The sequence below is a fragment of the Microtus oregoni genome, unplaced genomic scaffold (genome assembly GCF_018167655.1).
Source record: "Microtus oregoni isolate MIOR12 unplaced genomic scaffold, Mior012 000054F_ref0000373, whole genome shotgun sequence".
Classification (NCBI taxonomy): domain Eukaryota; kingdom Metazoa; phylum Chordata; class Mammalia; order Rodentia; family Cricetidae; genus Microtus; species Microtus oregoni.
Window position 1 is genome coordinate 12,458,204 of NW_024543830.1, and position 21,301 is coordinate 12,479,504.

At 45.7% G+C, this 21,301-nt stretch overlaps 1 protein-coding gene across 4 annotated transcripts in view; it reads right to left on the minus strand.

Annotated features, from left to right (window-relative positions):
- The window catches only part of Cttnbp2nl (CTTNBP2 N-terminal like), a 48,735-nt gene continuing 27,434 nt past the window's right edge, over nt 1-21,301 (minus strand). For 3 of the 4 annotated variants that reach the window (XM_041638060.1, XM_041638062.1, XM_041638061.1), the window contains exons 4-6: nt 9,007-9,237; nt 5,397-5,504; nt 1-4,170 (exon numbers count right to left, since the gene is read on the minus strand). In XM_041638060.1, coding sequence (XP_041493994.1) covers nt 2,692-4,170; nt 5,397-5,504; nt 9,007-9,237 — 1,818 coding nt within the window. In that variant the 3' untranslated portion in view covers nt 1-2,691. The remainder of the gene's footprint in view (nt 4,171-5,396; nt 5,505-9,006; nt 9,238-21,301) is intronic. The other variant, XM_041638063.1, reaches the window with a different exon arrangement.

Genomic DNA, 21,301 nt, shown 5'->3' on the forward strand with positions numbered 1-21,301 from the left:
TATGATTTAATTTGCTTTAATGTAGTCTGCTATAAAAATGAAGACTTCTGCACGGTACATTTGGCTTTACAGATGTTAATAACTAGTTAATGCTCGTGTTACACCGTGCACATCATGAGAATTTATTGACCAATAACAGTTTTTCTGACATGGGTTAATACCCAAATTGTGAATCATGGAACTTTTACTTAGCACACACACAACTATTGCAAACTTAAATACTAATCTATAATATCTAACTGAATTATTGGATCCATTTCAGGATTGTGCTTATTATCTCGGAAGATAGGCAACTAGCAAAAATACACATTTCTCTTGCATATCCCACCCCCATATTACACTGTTAAAGAAATATTGTTCAGTGCACTTCCTAAGAATAAACTTCCTTATAGCATTTCTCTCTCTATAGATCTCTATCTCCAGACAGAGGGAGAGCACAATGCAACCTTTAAGATTACCATTTAAAGCAAGAGAGGTAAGAATGTTCTGGTGCTGGAGTCTCTCCTCCCGGTTAGGAGGGTCAGCTTCTGACCGGCACTGCTCTGTTTTGGCTCCGCAAGAGGAATAAATCCAGTGCAGTATTGCTTTGGGGAGTCTTAGACGACAGCGGACATCAGCGGCACTTTTATCTGCCACGCATCTACCTTCCTCAGTCAACAGTGCACTCTGCTGCTGACCTGCCCACGGATTTCACCCCCTGCCTCTCACCCACTGACTTGATAAGAAAAATATTATTAAAAGTTATTAACAATTAAATTTTGGGGAAGACTTTTTTTTTTTTTAACAGTTCTATGCTTCTCAAGAAGACCAATGTCTAATGCCTTGTGCGTTATCTAACCTGGATGGGCCCACTGAATCCTTTGGCTTCTCAAACACATAATCAAGTGTTCCCTACAGCACCCATTCCCCTTTCCTGTAAAAGGTTACAGCAGGTCGGGGCCTTCTGGATAGATGCTGGCTTGGAGGATGCATACAGACACTAGGTCATCCTCTCTCCCACTCCGGATACAACGCTGTATAACCAGTGTCCTGAGCTGGCCTGTCTAGAGTTCTGCTTGCCGACAGGGAGACTGTTCTGTTCTGGGGACTCAGTCAGATGTAGCTGACACAGCAGAGAAGCCCAGAGGTTCCTGTGTATACGAAGTCACTATGAGGGAAACAGCAGAAGGTCTGGGATGAAAGGGGTCGCAGCTTGGTAGCTCATGCGCCGAAATCAACGGCAGCCATGTTTATCTAATCAGCAGTGTTTAAAACCGTTTTGAATCAGTTCCTGGAAATAATTTTCTTACAGAAATTTGAATTCCTTGAATGTTTGGAGAACTGATAACCTTGGTCTGGAATTTCTGCATGGCAGCAGCTGGGGCTCAAAGGGGTGGCTCTATTACACGGGGCTGTGACACTGTGGCTTGCTACATCCCTTCTACTACAAACTAGCGGGCGGCAATTGAAGGACCAGCTGAGTTCTGCAGCACCAGGGCTACTCTAGTTGTGCCTTTCTACGACGCTGACGATTCGGGCTTCATCTGGGACGGCCCCACTTCCTTGTGAAATGGATTCCTTTGTTGGCTGGCTGGCTCCAAGCCACATGAGGTTGCTTTGGTAGGTAATCTTAACATGCGATTCTACTTGTCCTTCACATACACTGCAGACTCCAAAGGTACAATCACACTAATATTTATGTGCTTAAGAGTGAGAATGCTGAACACGTAAAGGGGCATGTATCTATACAGAAATATGTATACTTCCATTTGGGCAGAAGTTAATTTGGTTCCACAGATACAAGTGCTGGCAGCATCGAGAATAAACGTAACCATTTGGTAAGACCTGTATAATTCTGACTTACAATATTACAAAGAGTGACTTTTTAAGTTATTGCTTTTTGATTACAGAAAAAAGAGTTCATTATGTCGTTTCCTGTTCAAGTAGAAGCGACCAGAACCGGAAGTTCCCAACAGTCGATGCTCGAAGGTGGTTTGGAATGGAGATGTGATTTCACTCTGGTCAAGGATTGATGTGGGAAACTTGAGGATGACTTAATTTTTTCAAGAGTACAAGAAAATCAGCACCCCAACTGCTCAGTGCGCGGGAGGGTTTCTCAAGGGCTCAGTGACGCTCAAAGCTTGCCCTGACAGAGAGTTCACGCCCCTTTGGAAGGATTTCCACTCCACTTCCGCAAACCTCGGGTCAGAACACAAAGCTGGAATCAACAGTCAGAGAGGATTAAGAGCAGTGTTGGCTTTTGACATTCAGATTCAGAGGATCTCGGTCTTTCATGTCTGCCGCAGAATCGCTCGTGTGGCAGTCTTAATTCAGGCACTTTTAAAGCATCTTCATCTGGAATAAAAATCTGCACGAACTGCTTCTGCAGAACTTGCAATGAGTGCTGAGTGATTCTAGCTCCAAAGCCAACTGTAGATCACCGCCAACTTCTCCATCGCCAGACGCTGGTGACCGTGGAGCTTGAGATGTCTATGAGGTCCCCTTCTAGCTCAGTACAAACAGGCGAGTCATAAAAACCCAGAGTACTCAGTTTCTACTTAAAAAAATACAAAAGGTAAATACACTGAATGTATTACACAGATGGCTGTGGCTACTATCAAAATAAATAACATGATCCGACTCCAAGGTTTAACTCGGAACTCTTGAACGAAATCTGGTGGAATGTCAAATGTGGAGACCCACTTCTGGGGACTAGCTGCTGGTAGGCACAAGTATCTCAACGTCCTTGCCGTTGGCCACCACGGCATTGGGAGAGCAGTTGCTGGCGAGGTCTTCTGTGGTGGTCAGGGAGGACACATGGGAATGAGTTTTGGTCACGGGAGTGGCGGCAGACTGGGATGGGGTGAGGCCAGGCTTTTTGGGTGGGATTGGTGGAGGGTTTCCTCTCTCGGCTCTGGGGATGGTTGGGGACTTGATTCCTGGAGACAAGGGGCTCAGAGGACTGGACACTTTGCCTGGAGTAGGCGAATGGCTAGCGTCACCTCTTGGGTTGGCAGTGCTGGCCAAGTTCCGGTAGTCTGTACCAAAGGGAGAGCTGCTGGGAGAGACTGGCTTGATGGGCCCCTGGCTAGTGAATCTGGACAGCACCTGTGTGACCGTGTTCCGGGCCAGCTGCTTGGCAGCAGAGTTGTCTAAAAGGGTAGGGGACAGGTCCCTGGATGGAGGGCTCTGCAGACCACTGGCCTGCTGATCTTGGTCTGCTTGGGACTGAAACTTGTGCCGAGCTGCGTGGAACCGCTGGTTGATTCCTACTTGGTAGGAAGACTGGTAGCCGGGGCTGCTGACCGACGACCCCAAAAGACGCTTAGTTAGAACTGGCGAAGAGCAGGGAGAGGAGGTCAGAGAGGAGGAGGCGGTGCTGCTGGGAGACAGTGAGCTGCCACTGGAAGGGAGGTGACTCGGCATTGTGACCGGAGTTTCAGCTCCCACAGGACACCCGCCATTCTCCACCGGCTTCTCCTGGGCTGAGACAACAGATTTCTCTCGCGGAGGCCCTTGGTTTTCTGTGCTGCTGCCCGAGGTCAAGTCCCTGGTAGTTTGTATTTCCGGGTCACAGTGGCCATTGACTTTTGCGTAGGAGTAAGTAGGAGTGGTGGGACCAGGAAGACCAGCGTCTGTCAGCTTGGTTAGGATGCTCCCGTGGCTTCTCTCCACCTGAACACTCTCTGTTTGGCAGAACACTGACACCAGCAGCGGGGGCTCTGTGGCTGTGCCCCTGGATGCGGTCGCTGGCCCTCTGCACCGCTCACTGGAGCCACTGCGCTGCTGGGCGGCCTCCAGGTCCCTCACAAGCTTCTTCAAGTCTTCAATCTCGTCCTTCAGGGCTCTGGTCCGGTTCACCTCTCGGTTCAGTTTGGCTCTCAACTGCTCCCTCTCGATATCAAACTCAGACAACTGCTTCTCCACCTGGGCCTCCGTCTGCAGGCCCCGTTTCCTCTCAGCTGCCAGTTCTTCCTCCAGCTTACTCGCTCGGCTCCTCTCCTTCTCCAGTTTCAGGCTCAGCTCTCCGGCCTTCTGCCCCTCCTCAGCCGCCTTGCTGGTGGCCTTCTTGCACTCAAGCACCAGCATGGACGAGAGCTGCTTGTGGCGGGAGCGCTCCTCTTCCAACTGACTGGACAGCTTTTTTTGTTCTTTTTCAAATTTTTTCACTTGGGACTTTTCGAATTCCAACTAGGAAGAAAAAAAGTCAGCACACATCTTGATTAGAGCAGGGAAACCATGGTCATAGGGAGTGCCCTCCCTCGCTAGCTGCGCTCTGGGGCATGGTGCTAGCCTGTATGCTGGCGCTTAGGCTAATCAGTATTTCTGAAGTCTGAAGACATCCCACACAGAACCCACACACACTATGATCTAATCTTTGCTTGACGACTTGGGAGGCGTTTGGGTTCCTAACTGCCTCAGGGCGAGCAGCGGGAATATGATGCTCCATTGTGCTTTAGGTATGTGGGGAGAACACAGAAGCAGCCAAAACAAATACAGAACATATGCAAGCTAGATCTGGGGATGAAGGCCACTGAAAATCAAACTTAAAGTTCCAGCAATCATTTTCTCTGATCTAAAAAAAAAAGAACAAACTTAAGTAGCTGCACTTAAATCCTCATGCATTAGACAAGGTCTTACTCTGAGAGTGGCTTTGAACTTGAAATCCTCCTTCCAACTGCTAGGATTAGAGGCATGCACCACCATCCTTGGATCTACCTAAATGTACTTTGTCTAATATTATCACACAGACTCGGAATGAGAGGGAACAGGGTAAGTCATGATCATATTTAAAAAAAAAATTAAAGAGTGTTGACTTCAAGGCTAGCATGATCTACATAGTGAGACCATGTCTAAAGATTTGAAAACAGAACTGTATACTATAGGAATGAAGGGTTGTTTCGTGTCCTGCAATCTTTGCTTCAGGTACATTGAATTGTGACAGGCCACACTGTTACTGTAGATCAGGCAACAACAAAAACCTCTGAGAATCAGAGACCTCTAAAGTATGTGCTACAGATGTCAGCTCCACTAAGTGCTCTATGTTGTTTAGTTTCTAAGACTGTGTACTTGTGGGTGTTGTAGGGGTTACGAGTGCGGGCGTCACTGCAGACAAAAAGGAGGGCATCAGATCCCCCAGAGCTGGAGTTACAGAGAGCTGTGAGCCACCTGATGTGGATGTGGGGGCCAAACTTGGGTCCTCTGCAAAAGCAGTGTGTGCTCTTAACACTGGGGAGCTGAGCCATCTCCCCAACCCCAAGTAACCTATGTTTAAAAAAAGAAGACGTTTTGGAAACAGACACGATAAACATCCTATCTTCTCTCTGAAGACTTATAATGTAATATTGCACACTGGAAATGAACTTAAAAAATGTCACTCTAAGCAAATGCCATCATGCTCTTTCTTCCTGAGTTACCTGTTGCGTCAGCCTCTCCCTCTCCTTCTCCAGCATGTAGGTGACATCATCTCCTTCTGCGGTGTCCTGCGCGTGCCTCTGCCTCTCTTCTTCAAGGTCAAGGATCACCTATAAAGGATTTAAAAATATTTACTTTCAAATATCAAGTAATCACATTTATATCACTTAACCCTGGAGGGTTCCAGATTAAATAATAAACAAATGAAATCCAGCCAGGGTCGTCAAGGAGCATGCTGTCTAGCACGGTGAAAGACATGCAAGTTATGTGCTAGAAAACAGGCTATTTACTTTGCTCAAGTATGTGCAGAAGAATGCAAGCAGAGACAAGAGAGCGACTAATTAGCTGTGGGGTTCAGAGGGTTTGAGCACCAGCAGAAGTCTGGGAAATCATACGCAGTTGGAATGACCAGGGACCTGCTGGGGTGGGGTGCGTGCGTGCGTGCGTGCGTGTGTGTGTGTGTGTGTGAGAGACAGAGAGAGAGAGAGAGAGACAGAGACCTTACAAGGCTGGGTATTACTCTCAATGCTGTCACTGGAGGTACCAAAATGGGAATTTGAAATTAAACATCTCAGATGGGACATCCTGTGCCTTACTTAATAAGAATACTTATTTTTGTATACCTAGATAAGACAGGAAAGGCTCCTACTTCATCCTACGTGCAGAAGGCCCAATTACTAGGATCCTAAGTGATGATTTTTCAGAAAACTCTGACTTGTCCATTTATCCTGTGGAAGGATCCAAATCCACACCATGTCCTGGATAGGAATGTATCACTCAGTAGCCTCCGCTTCCGGAGTGGCTCGGCCCAGCCCTCCAGGGCACAGCACTGTCAGCTACCTCGATGGTCATTTCTCATGACTTTGGCTCATAAAAATTCATAGGAATGAAGAAAGAAGAATTTCTATGACATGGAATTCCATTTTAAAATGAAAACCAAGCATTGGGTCACATGCCTATAATCCCAGGATTCAGAAGGCAGGGGCAGGAGGATCACTATGACTGTGAAATCAGTCTGGTCTATACAAAGAGTTCCAAGTCAGCCAGAGCTATAAAGGGAGATTTGGCCTCAAAAATAAATAAAAAATGAAAACATATTAGCATTTGAACTTTAAAAAAATCTAGTTTTTAAATTTAATAGAAAGATTTTTGGTTAAACTTTTTTGGTAGACATGGTTTACCTATCCTCTCTTTTAAGAGCCCTTTAAAATTACAAAAAAAGGGGCTGGAGAGGTGGCACGGAGGTTAGGAGCATTGACTGCTCTTCCAGAGGTCCGGAGTTCAATTCCCAGCAACCACATGGTGGCTCACAACCGTCTATACATGCAGACAGAACACTGTATATATAATATAATAATTCTTTAAAAAAATACAGAAAGGAATAAAAAGAACTATAAAGTATCAGAGACAAGAGTGGCTTTAATAGGGGAGAAAGCTTTTTAAAAGACTCATTTTATTTTTATTTATGTGTGGTGTAGATGAGTGTGGTTGCCCACGGCGGCCAGAGTTCATGGAGCTGCCGTTACAGGTGGTGGTGCCTGATGTGGGTGTGTTGGGAACTGAACCTAGACCCTTTGGAAGAGCAACTAGCGCTCTTTACTGTTCGGCCATCTCCCAGGCCCAGACAAGTTTTAATGACATTCTGAAGTGGGAAAAGAGCAGTCTTCAGACTCCCAAAGAGCTGGGACCTGGAAATAGCAGGGGCTTCAGGGAGGCTGGTTCAGAGCCTGGACTTTCAGACGACTAGGAAGACTCTCCCTTAAAGTAGGTATGGAAAGTATATATCTGTAACCCCAGTGCTTGGGAGCTAGAGCTGAAGGTCATCTTTACCTCCATGTGAGTTCAAACCTAGTGAGGGCTACACGAACCCACAAATCCACGTGGGGGCTGGGCAAGGGAAGAGGTGACTAAGGAACTCTGCTTCCATTACAAGCAGTGAGCGCATTATCGCTGTGTGCATCCCAATCTTTCCAGAGGTGAAGGGTCAGTTAACAGCCACACCACAGCAAAGGGCAGACATAGGGAACATTCCGCGAGTTCAGACTATAAGCTTCCTCTTACTATAGACCTCGAAGAGCTAATTGATTTCTGGCAAATTAAGTGCCCTACTTGGTAACATTCCCAGGAGCAGACAGGTACTCTGTTGGGTAGGCGATGCAACCTTCCCACACGGCATGGTGACACACTGAGAGCTGAAGGCCAGCCTGGCTTAGAGAGGACCCTGTCTCAAGAAACCAAACTGAACAGGCAAATCACTTGTTTTCAAAAATTTAACGCTACTTACATTTCACACTGTAACAGTATACTAAGGAATTTTCAGTTATTTTTAACTTTCTCCTCTCTCCAGTCACCTAGACCTGAAACTGCACTACACCTTCCATGACACTATGCCATTAGGCATAGTTCGGTCACTTCCTGGATGAAGTGGGAATAAGGCCTGCTCACCACTTGAGGATCTGATGAAGATTTTTTTATCTTCATCATGTGAAAGTCCCAACTTAGGCCACATTTCAATGCACTGCCAGGAATGTTCTAGATGACACATTCTAGGTTAGACTCAAAAGATCTTAGGCAACTTTGGGAATTTGACTAAAAGTAAAAAAATACACTTCCATAAAAATGCATATACTTCTGATATTTTATGTATTTTAGGAGATATCTGTGGCCTACCCATGATTAAGGACCTATCCTTTGGACTCAATGAAGAAAGACGAAGACTGACAGGCAAGAAGACCCAGCCTGGGGACAACCTATCAAATAGGGCTTTAGCAGTGAGCTCTTGTGGAGAGGACCATGGGAACGAACTAATGTCCACTAAGTCTGAAGCTGCCGACCTCATTTTTCTGGTTAAAATGTCTCCTACAAAACACTGCTGATGCCTATCTCTGTAGGTCCAAATCTAAACTGCTAGTTTGTTTTTTTTTTAATGCAGATTCTTGCCAAACATCGTCTGCAGGCCAAAACTGAGCAGCGAACGACAAGCTGAGAAACGAATGTACCCTCACTAAAACTCTGAAGATGAAGCGCGCAGGGAGCACAGGCTTGCCCTTCCTTCTGAGCTATCAGACAGAACAGAGTGCCTGCCCTCCACCCAGTATAGGAAAAGCTTAAAAGCAAGCATCCTAGGAGCTGTTCACGGCTTTACAAGTAAGCATGCGATGAAATACAGAACTAGAATGGATGGAACAATCTCCATGCCTGCATGGCTGCAATCAGGTAGATTTATCCTCTTTCTTCCCTAAATGCTCTTTATTTATCACTTAAGTAAGCAAACAGAGAACGCTCTGTTCAGCTACAAGCTTGGTCAAACACTCGCTTGTTGCCAAAGTTTGGAAGATTGAAAATAAAATGCACCAAGTGTTCTGGAGTGCCGTACAAGAAGGAGTGTCTCCTGCAGGAATGTCTGCCCAGTCCTTAAACTGAACCCGTGCAATCATCTGTGCTCCTTTTGTGCTCCCCTGGCTCCCATGTCACTGAAGGACCTCTTTATACCAAGAGGTCCCCTGGCCCATCAGAGTCCCATGAAACCTGGTGTCGGACAGGATAGGAGGCATTATTTCCAGAGGCCTCTGAGGATTCCCGAAGCACACACCTGCCGATGGGCGAGCCTACCTTTCGGTGCCTGCTCTCGGCAGCAGCCAGCTGGGACAGCATGCGCTCCTGCATGTTCTTGCATTGCTTCATCACCACCTTAAGGATAGAGAGGGGGTTTGTGCACACTGGCTGCTTCTCACTATCATTCTTTTCCTTTAGTGTTTCAAAATCTCTCTGAAGAGCCATTAGAGGGTCACTGATGTTATATTTTCCATAGCGTTCTTCAATGAAAGTATCTCTGTGTTGGGCCTGAGAATAAGAAAGAGCAAAGAACAAGACAAAATCATTAGTCTGAGGCCTGAGCTCAGGACGTATTAAAGGTGGTAACGTTAGTGGAAGCCCGACTACAGATCAAGAGGAGCCACAAAGACAGGCAACTGCGGAGGTGAGCAGTGTGATAACACGAACAAAGCGAATGATTACAGGGAGCTGACCTGGTATCAGACATTATCCAAACAGGTACGGCCATATTAACTCGGACACTTTTATAACCCCAAATTGCTAATCATCTCCTTTTTGCCGATGAGAAAACCATTACAAAGAAGACGGTTACCCAGCTAGCCTGCCTCCAAAGTCCCTGTCTGGAAGCAGGCTCACTGCCTCTGCATGCGTCTGTCCGTGTTACCTTCAGGTTTATCCCATCTTCCTTCTGTTAAAGTACTAAGCGCGATGACTTTATGAGTTTATAACTTGGGAGACAACAGGGAGCCGGCAGGAGCGCAGAGGATGCAAGTCTGGACATAGGAGAGAGTCCAGGACTCCTTGCGATCTGCAGAGAGAACTCGACTGCACTGTTGATGAGACCATGGCGGGGGGGGGGGGGGAGCGCTTGCACAACCACAGCTGAAGACAAAAACCCCTTCTGCCTGCCACTAAATTCTACCCCTTTGTCAATCTCCCATCAGCCTCTAGCTCCCTTAGTCTTCTTAGTCTTTTCTGTTCCCCTGAGCAAGCAGCCATCTAAGGACAACAAGCGCTTGGGAAGACACTTCTGTGTCCTTCTTGTGGTACTGCTGCTCGGGGCAGCTTTAAGGATTACATGGGGGAAGCAACAAGCACTACATGTAGGCAGACAGCAAGACCCTGTCTAAAACAAGCTGTCCTGCCACCACAAGACTGGAGTAGTTCAATGATATTTACATGACAGAAACAGAAATTTAATTAAATTGAATATATTCTTTCTTTTTTAAAAATCACCATGTGTACTGGTACATGGAGGTCCTTAGTTGAGGAGGAGGTTGGTCTTGAACTCTGGCTGGATTTACAGGCATGAACTGTCACACCAGGCCTAAAACCAAAGTCCTCCCATCTTCTTTCATTTTCTTTATTCTTTCTCTTTCCTCTCAGCCTAAGGATCTAACCTAGAGTCTCCTATAGCTCCTGTCCTGGCCACACTTCTGGTTACTGATGTAACCATGGCTGCATCATCAGTGTGATAAATGGACAACCACCATCACTGAGATTGATCTGGTAGGGCAAAAGAAATAAAATAAGATGGAATTAAAAAAAAAATTTAGTAACCTTTTCTTTTCAAAACACCATGGAGAAAATGGGATGGGAGAAACTGCAGCTTCTCCTCTGGCCACAGAACAACTGGTGACCTCGACATCAGTTCTGCTGAGAAGCTGTCTGTCAGGTTTGAGTATATAGTTAACTAATCCTAAAAACATGACTTTAAAACCCACATAGTGATTATCCTATATAATTAATAAGCACCAGAGTCCCAAGTAATGGGAGCGTCTCTGGTGAGCCTCGGCCCGAGAACAGCTGTCTGGCTGTCTGCTTTCTCTCCGAGTACTGCGGAACAGTTCCAGTCACCTGCACGGTGATTACAATCCACACAGATGGCTTCATCTGTCAGTGAAAGGACGCTGTGGACAGACTCTAGTCACACAGCAATTCTACCACAGGGCCAAACACAGAAAAGCTCAACTTGAAGGCTGTATTTATGATACCAAGCACCTAGAAAATGGGAGACAATACAGTTTCCAACCAATTTATGGGCTACAAGTTTAATTGTAAATACAGTGAGAAGCAAAACCAAATGCTAAAACTTAAATAATGAAAGTAACTTTTATGGGGGTACGTGCTGGTTATTTGTTGCTGCATAACAAACAGCCCCCCAAATCAGCAACTTAGATAATACTCATTTTATCTCACATGACATCCGATGGTTAGGATTCTAGGGTGAGGGGTTAACTGGGTGGTTCTAGATCAGGATCTCATAGTGCACAGCATGCAGCTGATCCAGACCAACGTCTCAGGAGTGCAACACCACCTTGGGACATCCTAGATGGGACCACACAGGGGAAGAGCAGCAGGAGGCAGTGCTTACTGCCAGGGAGCAGGGACTCCTCAGAGGCTGGCCACAGACAGGGGACGAGATGTGTGCCGCTAACACTACATTTCAGGGTGAAGTTTGAAGGCCCAAACTGCCAACACTGAGCTTTAATATTTTAATGACATTTCAGCTATTAAGAAATATAATTATAAGGCACTCAAGTACACGAGGGGCGGGATGTGATCTTGGGTTTGAGTTTTGGAGAAATTTAGTAATAAAGCTAAAATCAGTCAATTTCCTGTTTCATCATTTTTACTTTGCTTTAAGTGACAATATAAACTCTAGGTGAACAGAAATTCCTACATTTTCAGAAACCACACTGGCCTTTAATTTCAGAGACGAGGAAAATAATTGACTTGCCAGACAGACTTGGCGACAGGGGTGTTATCAACAGACAGAACACACTGGCCATCTTCGGCGGCAGGGGTGTTATCAACAGACAGAACACACTGGCCATCTATTACTCATTTCTTTTCAGTTCACAGGCTGGAGGAAACACATCACAAGAGAAGGCTTAAAATAACATCACAGAACAGCCCTGGAGCCTGCCATACTTAGTCTCCAAAGTCCCAGCTGTGTTATCACTGACTTCAAAGAGAAAGCCAGGCACTCAGACCAAAGCAGGAGAACTGAGAGTTTCAAGCCAGCCTGAGCCACAAAGGAAGATTTTGTTTCAAGCATCCCCGGACCCCAAGAATAAAAGTAGTTTCCTTTTCTACCTTCCTAGTATGTGTGGAAGACACAGGAGTACACACAGTCCAGCTGCCTTCCTAGTATCATGTGTGGAAGACACAGGAGCACACCAGTCCAGCTGCCTTCCTAGTATCATGTGTGGATGACCCAGGAGTATGAATAGTCCAGTCTCAGGCAGGAAGTCAGTCCGTATATTCTTTGGCTGGCAGGGTGCTGGCCTAGCAGGCACGAAGTCCCAGGTTCCACCCTCAGCACAGTATGAAAGTGCGTACTGTCTGAAGTCCCAGTTCTTAGGAAGTGAAGGTGGTGGACCAGAAATTCAAGGTCATTTCCAGCTAAATATCAAGTTTGGGGCCAGCCTGGGCTACGTGAGGTCCTGTCTCAAAATAAAGCATAACAGACTAACAACTAGGCAGATAAATGGCTTAGCTGGTAAAGGCACTTGCTGCCACGCTTATAACCTCAATTTCATCCTTAGGGCCTCTTAGAGCCAACTTCTGTAAGTCTGTGAGAGTGCTGTGGCATGTGCCCCCCCCCCCCAATAAAAAAAAAGTGTTATCAGCGGCCTTTGAAGTAGAATGGACTTCAAACACCCCTCAAAGCAATCTTCAGGCACAGATGTTTAAGAAAGCAATTATTTACATAAGGACAGACGACTATTTATTATTGTTTGACTAAAGTGTTCTAAATTCTATTCAGGACTAAGAGTGGATTTAATCTAAGTAGCTGTAAGTGTGGCTGCAAGGAGCGGTGTCAACACCCAAATTTCAAAGTCTGTGAAAAGTTTTGATGAAACCAAAGGAAACGTGGACTATGTCCGTCCTGCTGTCGGGTCCCTCCCCTCCAGGAATGAGGCTTGATGGGAGGGGTATGGACTTTCTGGCCCGGATCCATATGCTCACCTTTTTGATGTGGGGAAGAAAACATGCATGGGAATTCATCAGAAAAGAAAGAACTGATAAAGGGCAAATACTACCAAACATAAATCAAGGATTTTAACATACATTAAAAAACTACTTTATGACAAAGAAGCAAAAAATATCAAATGGAAAAAAGAAAGCATATTTAACAAGTGGTGCTGGCATAACTAGATATCAACATGTAGAAAAATGAAAATAGACACAAATCTATCACCATGCACAAAACTCAAGTCCAAATGGATCAAAGACCTCAGCATAAAGCAGCCACACTGAACCTTATAGAAGAGAAAGTGGGAAATACACTTGAATGTATTGGCACAGGGAACCACTTCCTAAACAGAACCCCAGCAGCACAGACAGTGAGAGAAACAATTAATAAATGGGACCTAAACTAAAAAGCTTCTGTAAAGCAAAGGACACAGTCAACAAGACAAAATGACAGCCTACAGAATGGGAAAGGATCTTCACTAACCCACATCAGACACAGGTCTGATCTCCAAAATATACAAAGAACTCAAGAAATTGGACACCAACAGAACACATAATCCAATCAAAAAAATAGAGTACAAACCTAAACAGAGAACTCTCAACAGAGGAATCTAAAATGGCTGAAAGACACTTGAGGAAATGTTCAACATCCTTAGTCATTCGAGAAATGCAAATCAAAACAACTCTGAGATTCCATCTTACAGCTGTAAGAATCCCCAAGATCAAAAACACTGATGACAACTTATGCTGGAGAGGTTGTGGGGAGAAAAGGGAACACTTCTGCATTGCTGATGGGAATGCAAGCTGGTACAACCCCTTTGGATGTCAGTATGGCGATTTCTCAGAAAATTAGGAAACAACCTTCCTCAAGACCCAGTAATACCACTTTTGGGTATATTTCCAAAGGATGCTCAATCGTGCCACAAGGACATGTGCTCAACTATGTTCATAGCAGCTTTGTTTGTCATAGCCAGAACCTGGAAACAACCTAAATGCCCCTCGACCAAAGAATGGATAAGGAAAATGTGGTACATTTACACAATGGAGTACTACACAGCCGAAAAAAAATAACGACATAATGAATTTTGCAGGAAAATGGATGGAGCTAGAAAACATTATTTTGAGTGAGGTAACCCAGACACAGAAAAACAATTATCACATGTACTCACTCATAGGTGGTTTTTAAACATAAAGCAAAGAAAGCCAGCCTACAAACCACAATCCCAGAGAACTTAGACGACAATGAAGACACTAAGAGAGACTTACATAGATCTAATCTACATGGGAAGTAGAAAGTGTAAAAAGACAAGATCTCCTGAGTAAATTGGGAGCATGGGGACCTTGCGGGAGGGTTGAAGAGGAGGGAAGAGGTAGGGAGAGGAGCAGAGAAAAATGGAGTGCTCAATAAAAAATCAATAAAAAAATTTATAAAAAACAAAACAAAAAAAACCCTACTTTACCTTTCCCATAAGTTTTATGTTCTCTAACTGAACAAGTTAGAGATTTCCCATTTACTCTCGCTGGCACACGCCCAGAGCCTCTCCCCTGACCACCAGCTCTCTTTAGAACGGTCACATGGACCCAGGACCTCCTCGGCAACTGGCTGGGCTACAACTCCAGTTTGCCAGGTGACCACACATCCCTCAACACAAGAGTCAACGGCTGCTTAAAATCACACATTGAAACCGCATTGGCCACAGACAGAACTAGGAATTCCTGCACGTGGTAGGGCTCAGTGCAGAGCTGGAGAGATGGCTCTGGGGATGGTAGGGCTTCCCGTGCAAGTCATGCATGAAGACCTGGGAATGGCCTCAATGGCCCTGTAATCCCTGGCATCGGGGTGCGAGTGTGGATGCAGGGGTCTCTGAAGCTTGCTGACTGTCCTGTCCCTGGGAAAGAGGTGGAGGGGGTCAGATAAGACATCTGGCACACCCACTCCCCTGTCGTTACATGTGCAGATGCCACAGAAAATGTACGCATCCCGATACCCATGTTCCTGTTAAATCACAGACGGTTCTTAATCTTAACAGAACGTTACTCCATGCCCCCTTCCAGCCAGAAGTCTCCCTCCTGCCAGAGACAACCTGTTGGTTCCAACACTTTTTAGTTTCGTCACATCCACAGCTCCATCTAAACAGCAGCACACAGTACATTCTTTCGTGTCTGGCCTTTTCTGTTCTCACTGTAATGAAGCTCAAGCTCATCAGTGGCATGTTGGCAATTTGTCCTTTTTAATCATGTGCTGTGTGAGTATACTGCATTTATTTATTCTCTCGATTGACATCTGATTCTACCAAGTTGGGTTCTTCTGCGAATAAAGCTGCTATGGACAGTGGAGTAAGAGCTGCCAGTAGACGAAAGGCTTTGTTTCTTTTGTAATTAGAGCTAGTTACCCGCTAAGTCTATGACCATTTCCCAATCAACTTCCAGCGTGGGTCCACCACATTATCCCTTCATCAGCACCGTGGACACACTCAGGTCTCACCCAGCACCTGCTGTGGTCAGGCCATGTTTCTGCACCATCTACAGTAGGATCTCCCTGTCCTGACTAGTATCTGCCGAATTTAGCAGCCTGCCCCTGTGTTCTATGTTTATGAGGAAGCACACACGCATGCACACACGTGAGTGCTTGTTCATATGTCACACAGAGCTTGTCAGAGGACAACCTGCAGCAGTGAGTTTTCTCTAGCTTTCTACCATTTGGGGCCCAAGGATTGGTGACAAACACCTTATTCTCTGAGCCATTTTGCTGGACGCCCAAAGTAATCTCAACAGTGGCAGCAGAAACAACAGGGAATCCGACAACTAAAGGTTTATTCCCTGAAAGCAGTGTGCTGAGCTTCCATATCTCCAACTTAATCCTAACAATATTTCTCCTCTCTCTTTGCTTGAGCCAGACCTAGCAATGTGGCTCAGGCTGGTCTAGAATGTGAGGGCCTCCTGCCTTGGCCTCCGAGTGCTGGGACTATAGGTGTGCGCCACCACGTCCAGCACAATATTCCTCTTAGATGTCGCTATTGTTTCCATTTCTTCTTAGGAGAAGCTAAATAGCAGCATACAGCTTTCTCACTCGTAGTGAATAAGAAGAGGAAGCGGTACTGACCATGCTGGCTGGTAAGCTGACACTCCCCAGAACCTACAGGAATGGGTTTCAGTTGATTAGGTCCTAACTGGCGAAATAAGGGGAGGTGAAAGTTTGCACAGTACAGAGTTCATCTCCGCCCCTCCTCCCTGCCTAAAAAAACAGAAGAGAAACCACTGCAGAGCGCCGAGAGTAGGTAGTGAGGGTTACTTCAAGGACTTTCTCCCCACGTGTGACCCCAGTCACAATACAGAATCTACTTTGTAGTACGTCTCTATTGTAAATGACACTGGAAGAGAATGAAGACTCTCAGAAGGCTGACTCCAGATTCTGCTTTTCAACAATGTAAGGTAAAAGAAATATACAAATTGTATTACAGAAAGTGATCAGTACTACTATTTTACTGTAACAAATGCTACGAAAGTCTACAAACTAAAAGGCGTGGCTGTATATCAAATATATAATATACAAAAGAAAGAAACAAAAACCAGATAACCAAAACATTCTGGAGTCTGGGGACAGTTCCCAGGACACATGCATTTAGTGAGCACGACATGTTTGCAGGGCAGTGCACGTGCTGTGATGTGGGCAGCGACAGAGAAAGACTGATATCACCACGTGAGGCCCAGTCCTTGGTCTTCAAGGCGGTGAGAAGCTGCTGGATTTTTTTTTTTTTTGATTTTTCGAGACAGGGTTTCTCCGTAGCTTTTGGTTCCTGTCCTGGAACTAGCTCTTGTAGACCAGGCTGGCCTCGAACTCACAGAGATCCACCTGCCTCTGCCTCCCGAGTGCTGGGATTAAAGGCGTGCGCCACCACCGCCCGGCTAGCTGCTGGATTTTTAAGGATAGACTCAACATCTGCAAGGAACAGCAGTTTTCTAAAGAGCATCACTCATGTTTAGAGGAACACCGACTACAGTTTATTTGATAAGAATTTTCTAAGACACAGACTTTAAACTCATAAGGAATAGGAAGGAAAAGGCCGACCCTGGAAGTGGGTGGCTTCTGGAAGATAAATGGGACAATCAGTGACTGAATGAATCACAGGAAATATGGTAAGGTGGTGGGGATGGCGGGGCGTACATGACCCCAAACTCCCTCTGGAGTGCTACACAGTGGGACTAACCCACAGACATTGTGTGACACCTTAAATTAATCCTGTAAACCCAAACACTGTTCTACTAGCAATGTACACAGGCTCTTTTACTCACTGTGTATCGAAAGCTACAGGGCTCAGTGGGTGCAGGTTCTTACAACCAAGACCAACACTGACAACCTGAGCTTGGTCCTTGGGACCTACGGAGTAGAAGAAAAGAACCAACGCTGTCCTCTCCTCTGACCTCCTCACCGTGCTGGCCAGGCTGCATGACTACATGCATGTGATTTGATTCAGGAGTATTAGTGCATAAAAGCCTGGTGTGGTGGCACACACTGTTAATCCCAGTACTCAGGGGCCAGGGGTTTTCTATGAGTTCTACATAGTGAGACTCTGCTTCAAAATAAAGAAATAAAAATCACATTCCACTCAGAGCTCCAGTCCTCCCTTCCAGAGTCACCCAGCTAGAAGAGGGTTCCTCCTCGGTCACACAGCATGCTTCTCTTTCAGTGCTGGTGACTAAGTGCACCAAGCTTACGCCACCACGGAGCTACCACCACACGCGAACTCCTTTTAAATGTTAAGTCTGAAGCTAAGCTTTTAAAAAATGATTTATTTTTACTTTTGATTATGTGTCTGTGTCTTTGCATGTACACCCGAGTGCGTGTCCCAGGAGGCATTCGATCCTTTGGGGCTGGAGTTACAGGCTGTGTGTGAGCTGCCTGCTGAGGGTGTTGGGAATTGAACTTGAGTCCTCTGGAAGAGCAGTATGTGTGCACCCTTAACTGCTGAGCTATCACTCCAGCCTGAAGTTAGTTTGCACTAACTTTTTGTTTTAGATTTGTGTGTGTATATACATAACTTAAAAATAAGTTTAATAAAAAATTTAAAGGAGGGTTAATTTCGAAAACAGAGAAAAGAAAGATGACGAACAATTTTGTAAAAGCCATAAAAACAAAACAAAACACTAAACCCAAAAACCTTGAAAAACCAATTCCCAGTTGGGCACCGGGAGCACAGGCAGAGCTCTGTGAATCTGAGGCTAGCCTGGTCTACAAAGTGAGTCCCAGGACATCCAGAGCTACAAAGTGAGACCCTGTCTCAAACAGCGCCCCCACCACACACAAAACAAAGTAAAACAAATCCCCAATAAAATAAAGTCCAGAGGAGAAATAGGGAAAGGAAATGCATTCCGAAAGAGAGCACCTGTAATTCAGACAGATGCTCATCAAAGCCCTCGGTGCGACAGTCCGGGAAATAGACTTTCGATTGAGTATCTAGGAGACGACGCCAGCAACACCACACTGTTTAATACTTAGGGCTCAAGTAATCTCAGAGGGAGGGAGGGCCTGCCTACCATTTTGTGAGGCTGGGGCTCGATTTCACAGTGGGGTGAGGGTGAAGGGAAAGGACGTGCAGCCTTTGATTTTCTTCCGATACAAACCTCTCACTATTATCCAGCTGGGGAATGCAGACGACTACACCTGGCCTTGACTAGAAAGGATACCAGGACAAAACGTTCACTAAAAATCAAAATGCGGTGGGGGCTGCAGAGAAGGCTCAGCCATGACGTCACTGGCTGCTGTTCAGGAGTACCGGAGCTCTACTGCTAGCACCCACATGGCAGCTGGGGGAGTTACTACGCCTTCTCCCGGCTTCCCTGGCATCACATGCATGCATGCATTATGTACATATACGCAGGCAAACACCCATACATGTCAAAGTATTTTTTATTTTAAAAATTAAAATAGGAAAATTTGCTTTGTTACATGAATACAACAGTAGACAGAGGTGACAGCCAGTCACTTGGTATCCTTTATACAAATATGAAAGCAAAAACAAAGCCATGACTTCCTGTCTGAAGAACATGCTGTTCCCAGAGAAGTAAATAACATGACTGGATGGGAATTCTAACAGTGAGCATTATGAAATTACTTTATTAAAGCTAGGCCTCTCCTAAAAAATATTAATAAATGGCACCCATTCTCGAGAACTGGCAATGTCAAGCAAGACTTCACGGGTCTGAACTTCACGAGATGAGCACTTGTGAGGGCTTTAGAGACTGGATTCTGGGCTGCACAGCTGGAAGAGGTGAAACGCCAGCTCTCTCTCTCCATGGAAGGGGGAGATTCAGAGACAAAACACAAAGAGCCCTGTGATGTGCAATGCTTATCAGAATGAACACATCTTCACATTGCTGTAATCCCCAGTGAGGACAGAAAAGAGAAATCACATTAAATGTATTCAGCTTTTTAAAATGTACTGGCGTGCTTGGTGGTTAAGAGTGCTTGCTGTGGGTTCCTAGCACACACACCAGGAAACTCATTTGTAACTGCAGTTCCAAGACAAACACCGAAATAGACACAATTAAATAAATGTAATTTTATAAAACAAACAATCCCCCCCCAAAAAACGACCAACTAACAAAACAAAACCACCCCCAGAAATTCTAAAGGACCAAACACAACACTATTATGATATAGTGCTGAAATGCGCTAGAACAGATTCTGAATATACACCATGATCACAGAAAATCGTATTTTAAACAGCCACGGAGGGCATTTCATTTAAGAGGCACGTGGAAGAAAAAGAAACGATGTGGGGCTGAGCAGGATTAAGACAAGAGTGCCAACGGCACCAAGGAAAGAGGTTTAAAAAGGAAGACGAGGGGCTGGAGAGATGGCTCAGTAGTCGAGAGCACAGGCTGCTCTTCCTAGCACCTACACGGTGGCTCACAATGTCTGTGACTTCAGTTCCAGGGGAATCTAGTGCTCTCTTCTGGCCTACACTGGCACTAGGAATGCACACACGACATATACGTAGGCAAAACACCCACACATATTTTTAAAAAATGGCCTGTAGTCCTAGGAATTGTGAAGCTGGGGGGGGGGGGGGTCTGCTGTGTCTGGTACCTGTCAGTTACATATCACAACACTCTGTCTCAAGAAACCAACACCCGCCGCCACCACCAAAAGTAAGGCACTCAGGTAATCTAATTAGAAGGAGTCAGTAGGGGCTGGAGTTTAGAGGTAGAGTGTTTGCCGCGCTAGGTTCTGGGTCCAATCCCCAGCGCAGAGAGGGCAGGGAATTAGAAGTCACGTGTACTTTCAGCTGGCGGAACTTAAGTCTAGCAAGAGAGGTAAATAGTTAACTAGAGATGCGAGAAGCAGGAGGTGGAATACAAATGACACTGAAACACCTGAGTCACCAGAGGAGATGGGGGGGGGGGGCGGGAGGGATGGCAGGTGGCTCAGGATGAAGACGGCTGCAAAGAGCTTTGGCTTAGAAAAGAGCAGAATGCAGAAACTGGTTCAAATGAGCCTTGAGCCTGGGACAAGAAGTAATGTAAGTGAAGAAATCGGAGCATCAAGAAAAGGGAGGAAGCAAGGGGCAAGTAAGCCATGAAGAAAGGGAAGAGGGCTGGGAAAGATGTCCAGCTGGTAGAGTGCGTGCCCAGTATGCGCGCAGCCGAGCTCAAGCCCAGCACCATGTAAATGCATATGGGGCGTCTATACATCCCAGCACTCAGAAAAGTGTAACTGTATAAGGAAACTGAAGTCCTTGACTGCAAACCAAGCTACTGCTCTCCAAGTCTGTGAGTTCTCCTTCTGGGCCACTTCTAAGCATCTCAATGATTAGGTATGGATGTCCAAAACAGTAAACTAAGAATAACCAATAATAAACTACATAAACTAATATTAACTAATCTGCGGTGCCCTCTTGTGTCTTAAGAGATCTAAGTTGGTGCACAACAGTTCTTCCTTTCTTACAAATACTACACATTAGGCCTGTGGGCACTGTCTAAAACACCAGCACTGGAGAGGAGAGGCAGGAGACTGCTCCAAGTTGAGGTCAGCTTGGCAGGCAGTGCAAACCCTCCACCTAGGAATAGTCCACAGTGAGGTGCACCAGGTTCTGCTGCCTTGCTTTACTGCTTTACAGGTTCACGGTGCTGTGTTAAACAGTGGTGCATAGAACATCCTTGGGTGTCTACGGAAGAATGCCCCCACCTCCCCGCCCCAGACAGAGTTTCTCTATGCAGCGCTGGCTATCCTAGAACTCAGAGATCTGCCTGCCTCAACCTCCTGAGTGCTGGTGGGATTAGAGGTGTGGGCCACCACCCAGTGAAAGGACAGTGTTGTAGAAGAGATATTTCCTTCCTTCCTTCCTTCCTTCCTTCCTTCCTTCCTTCC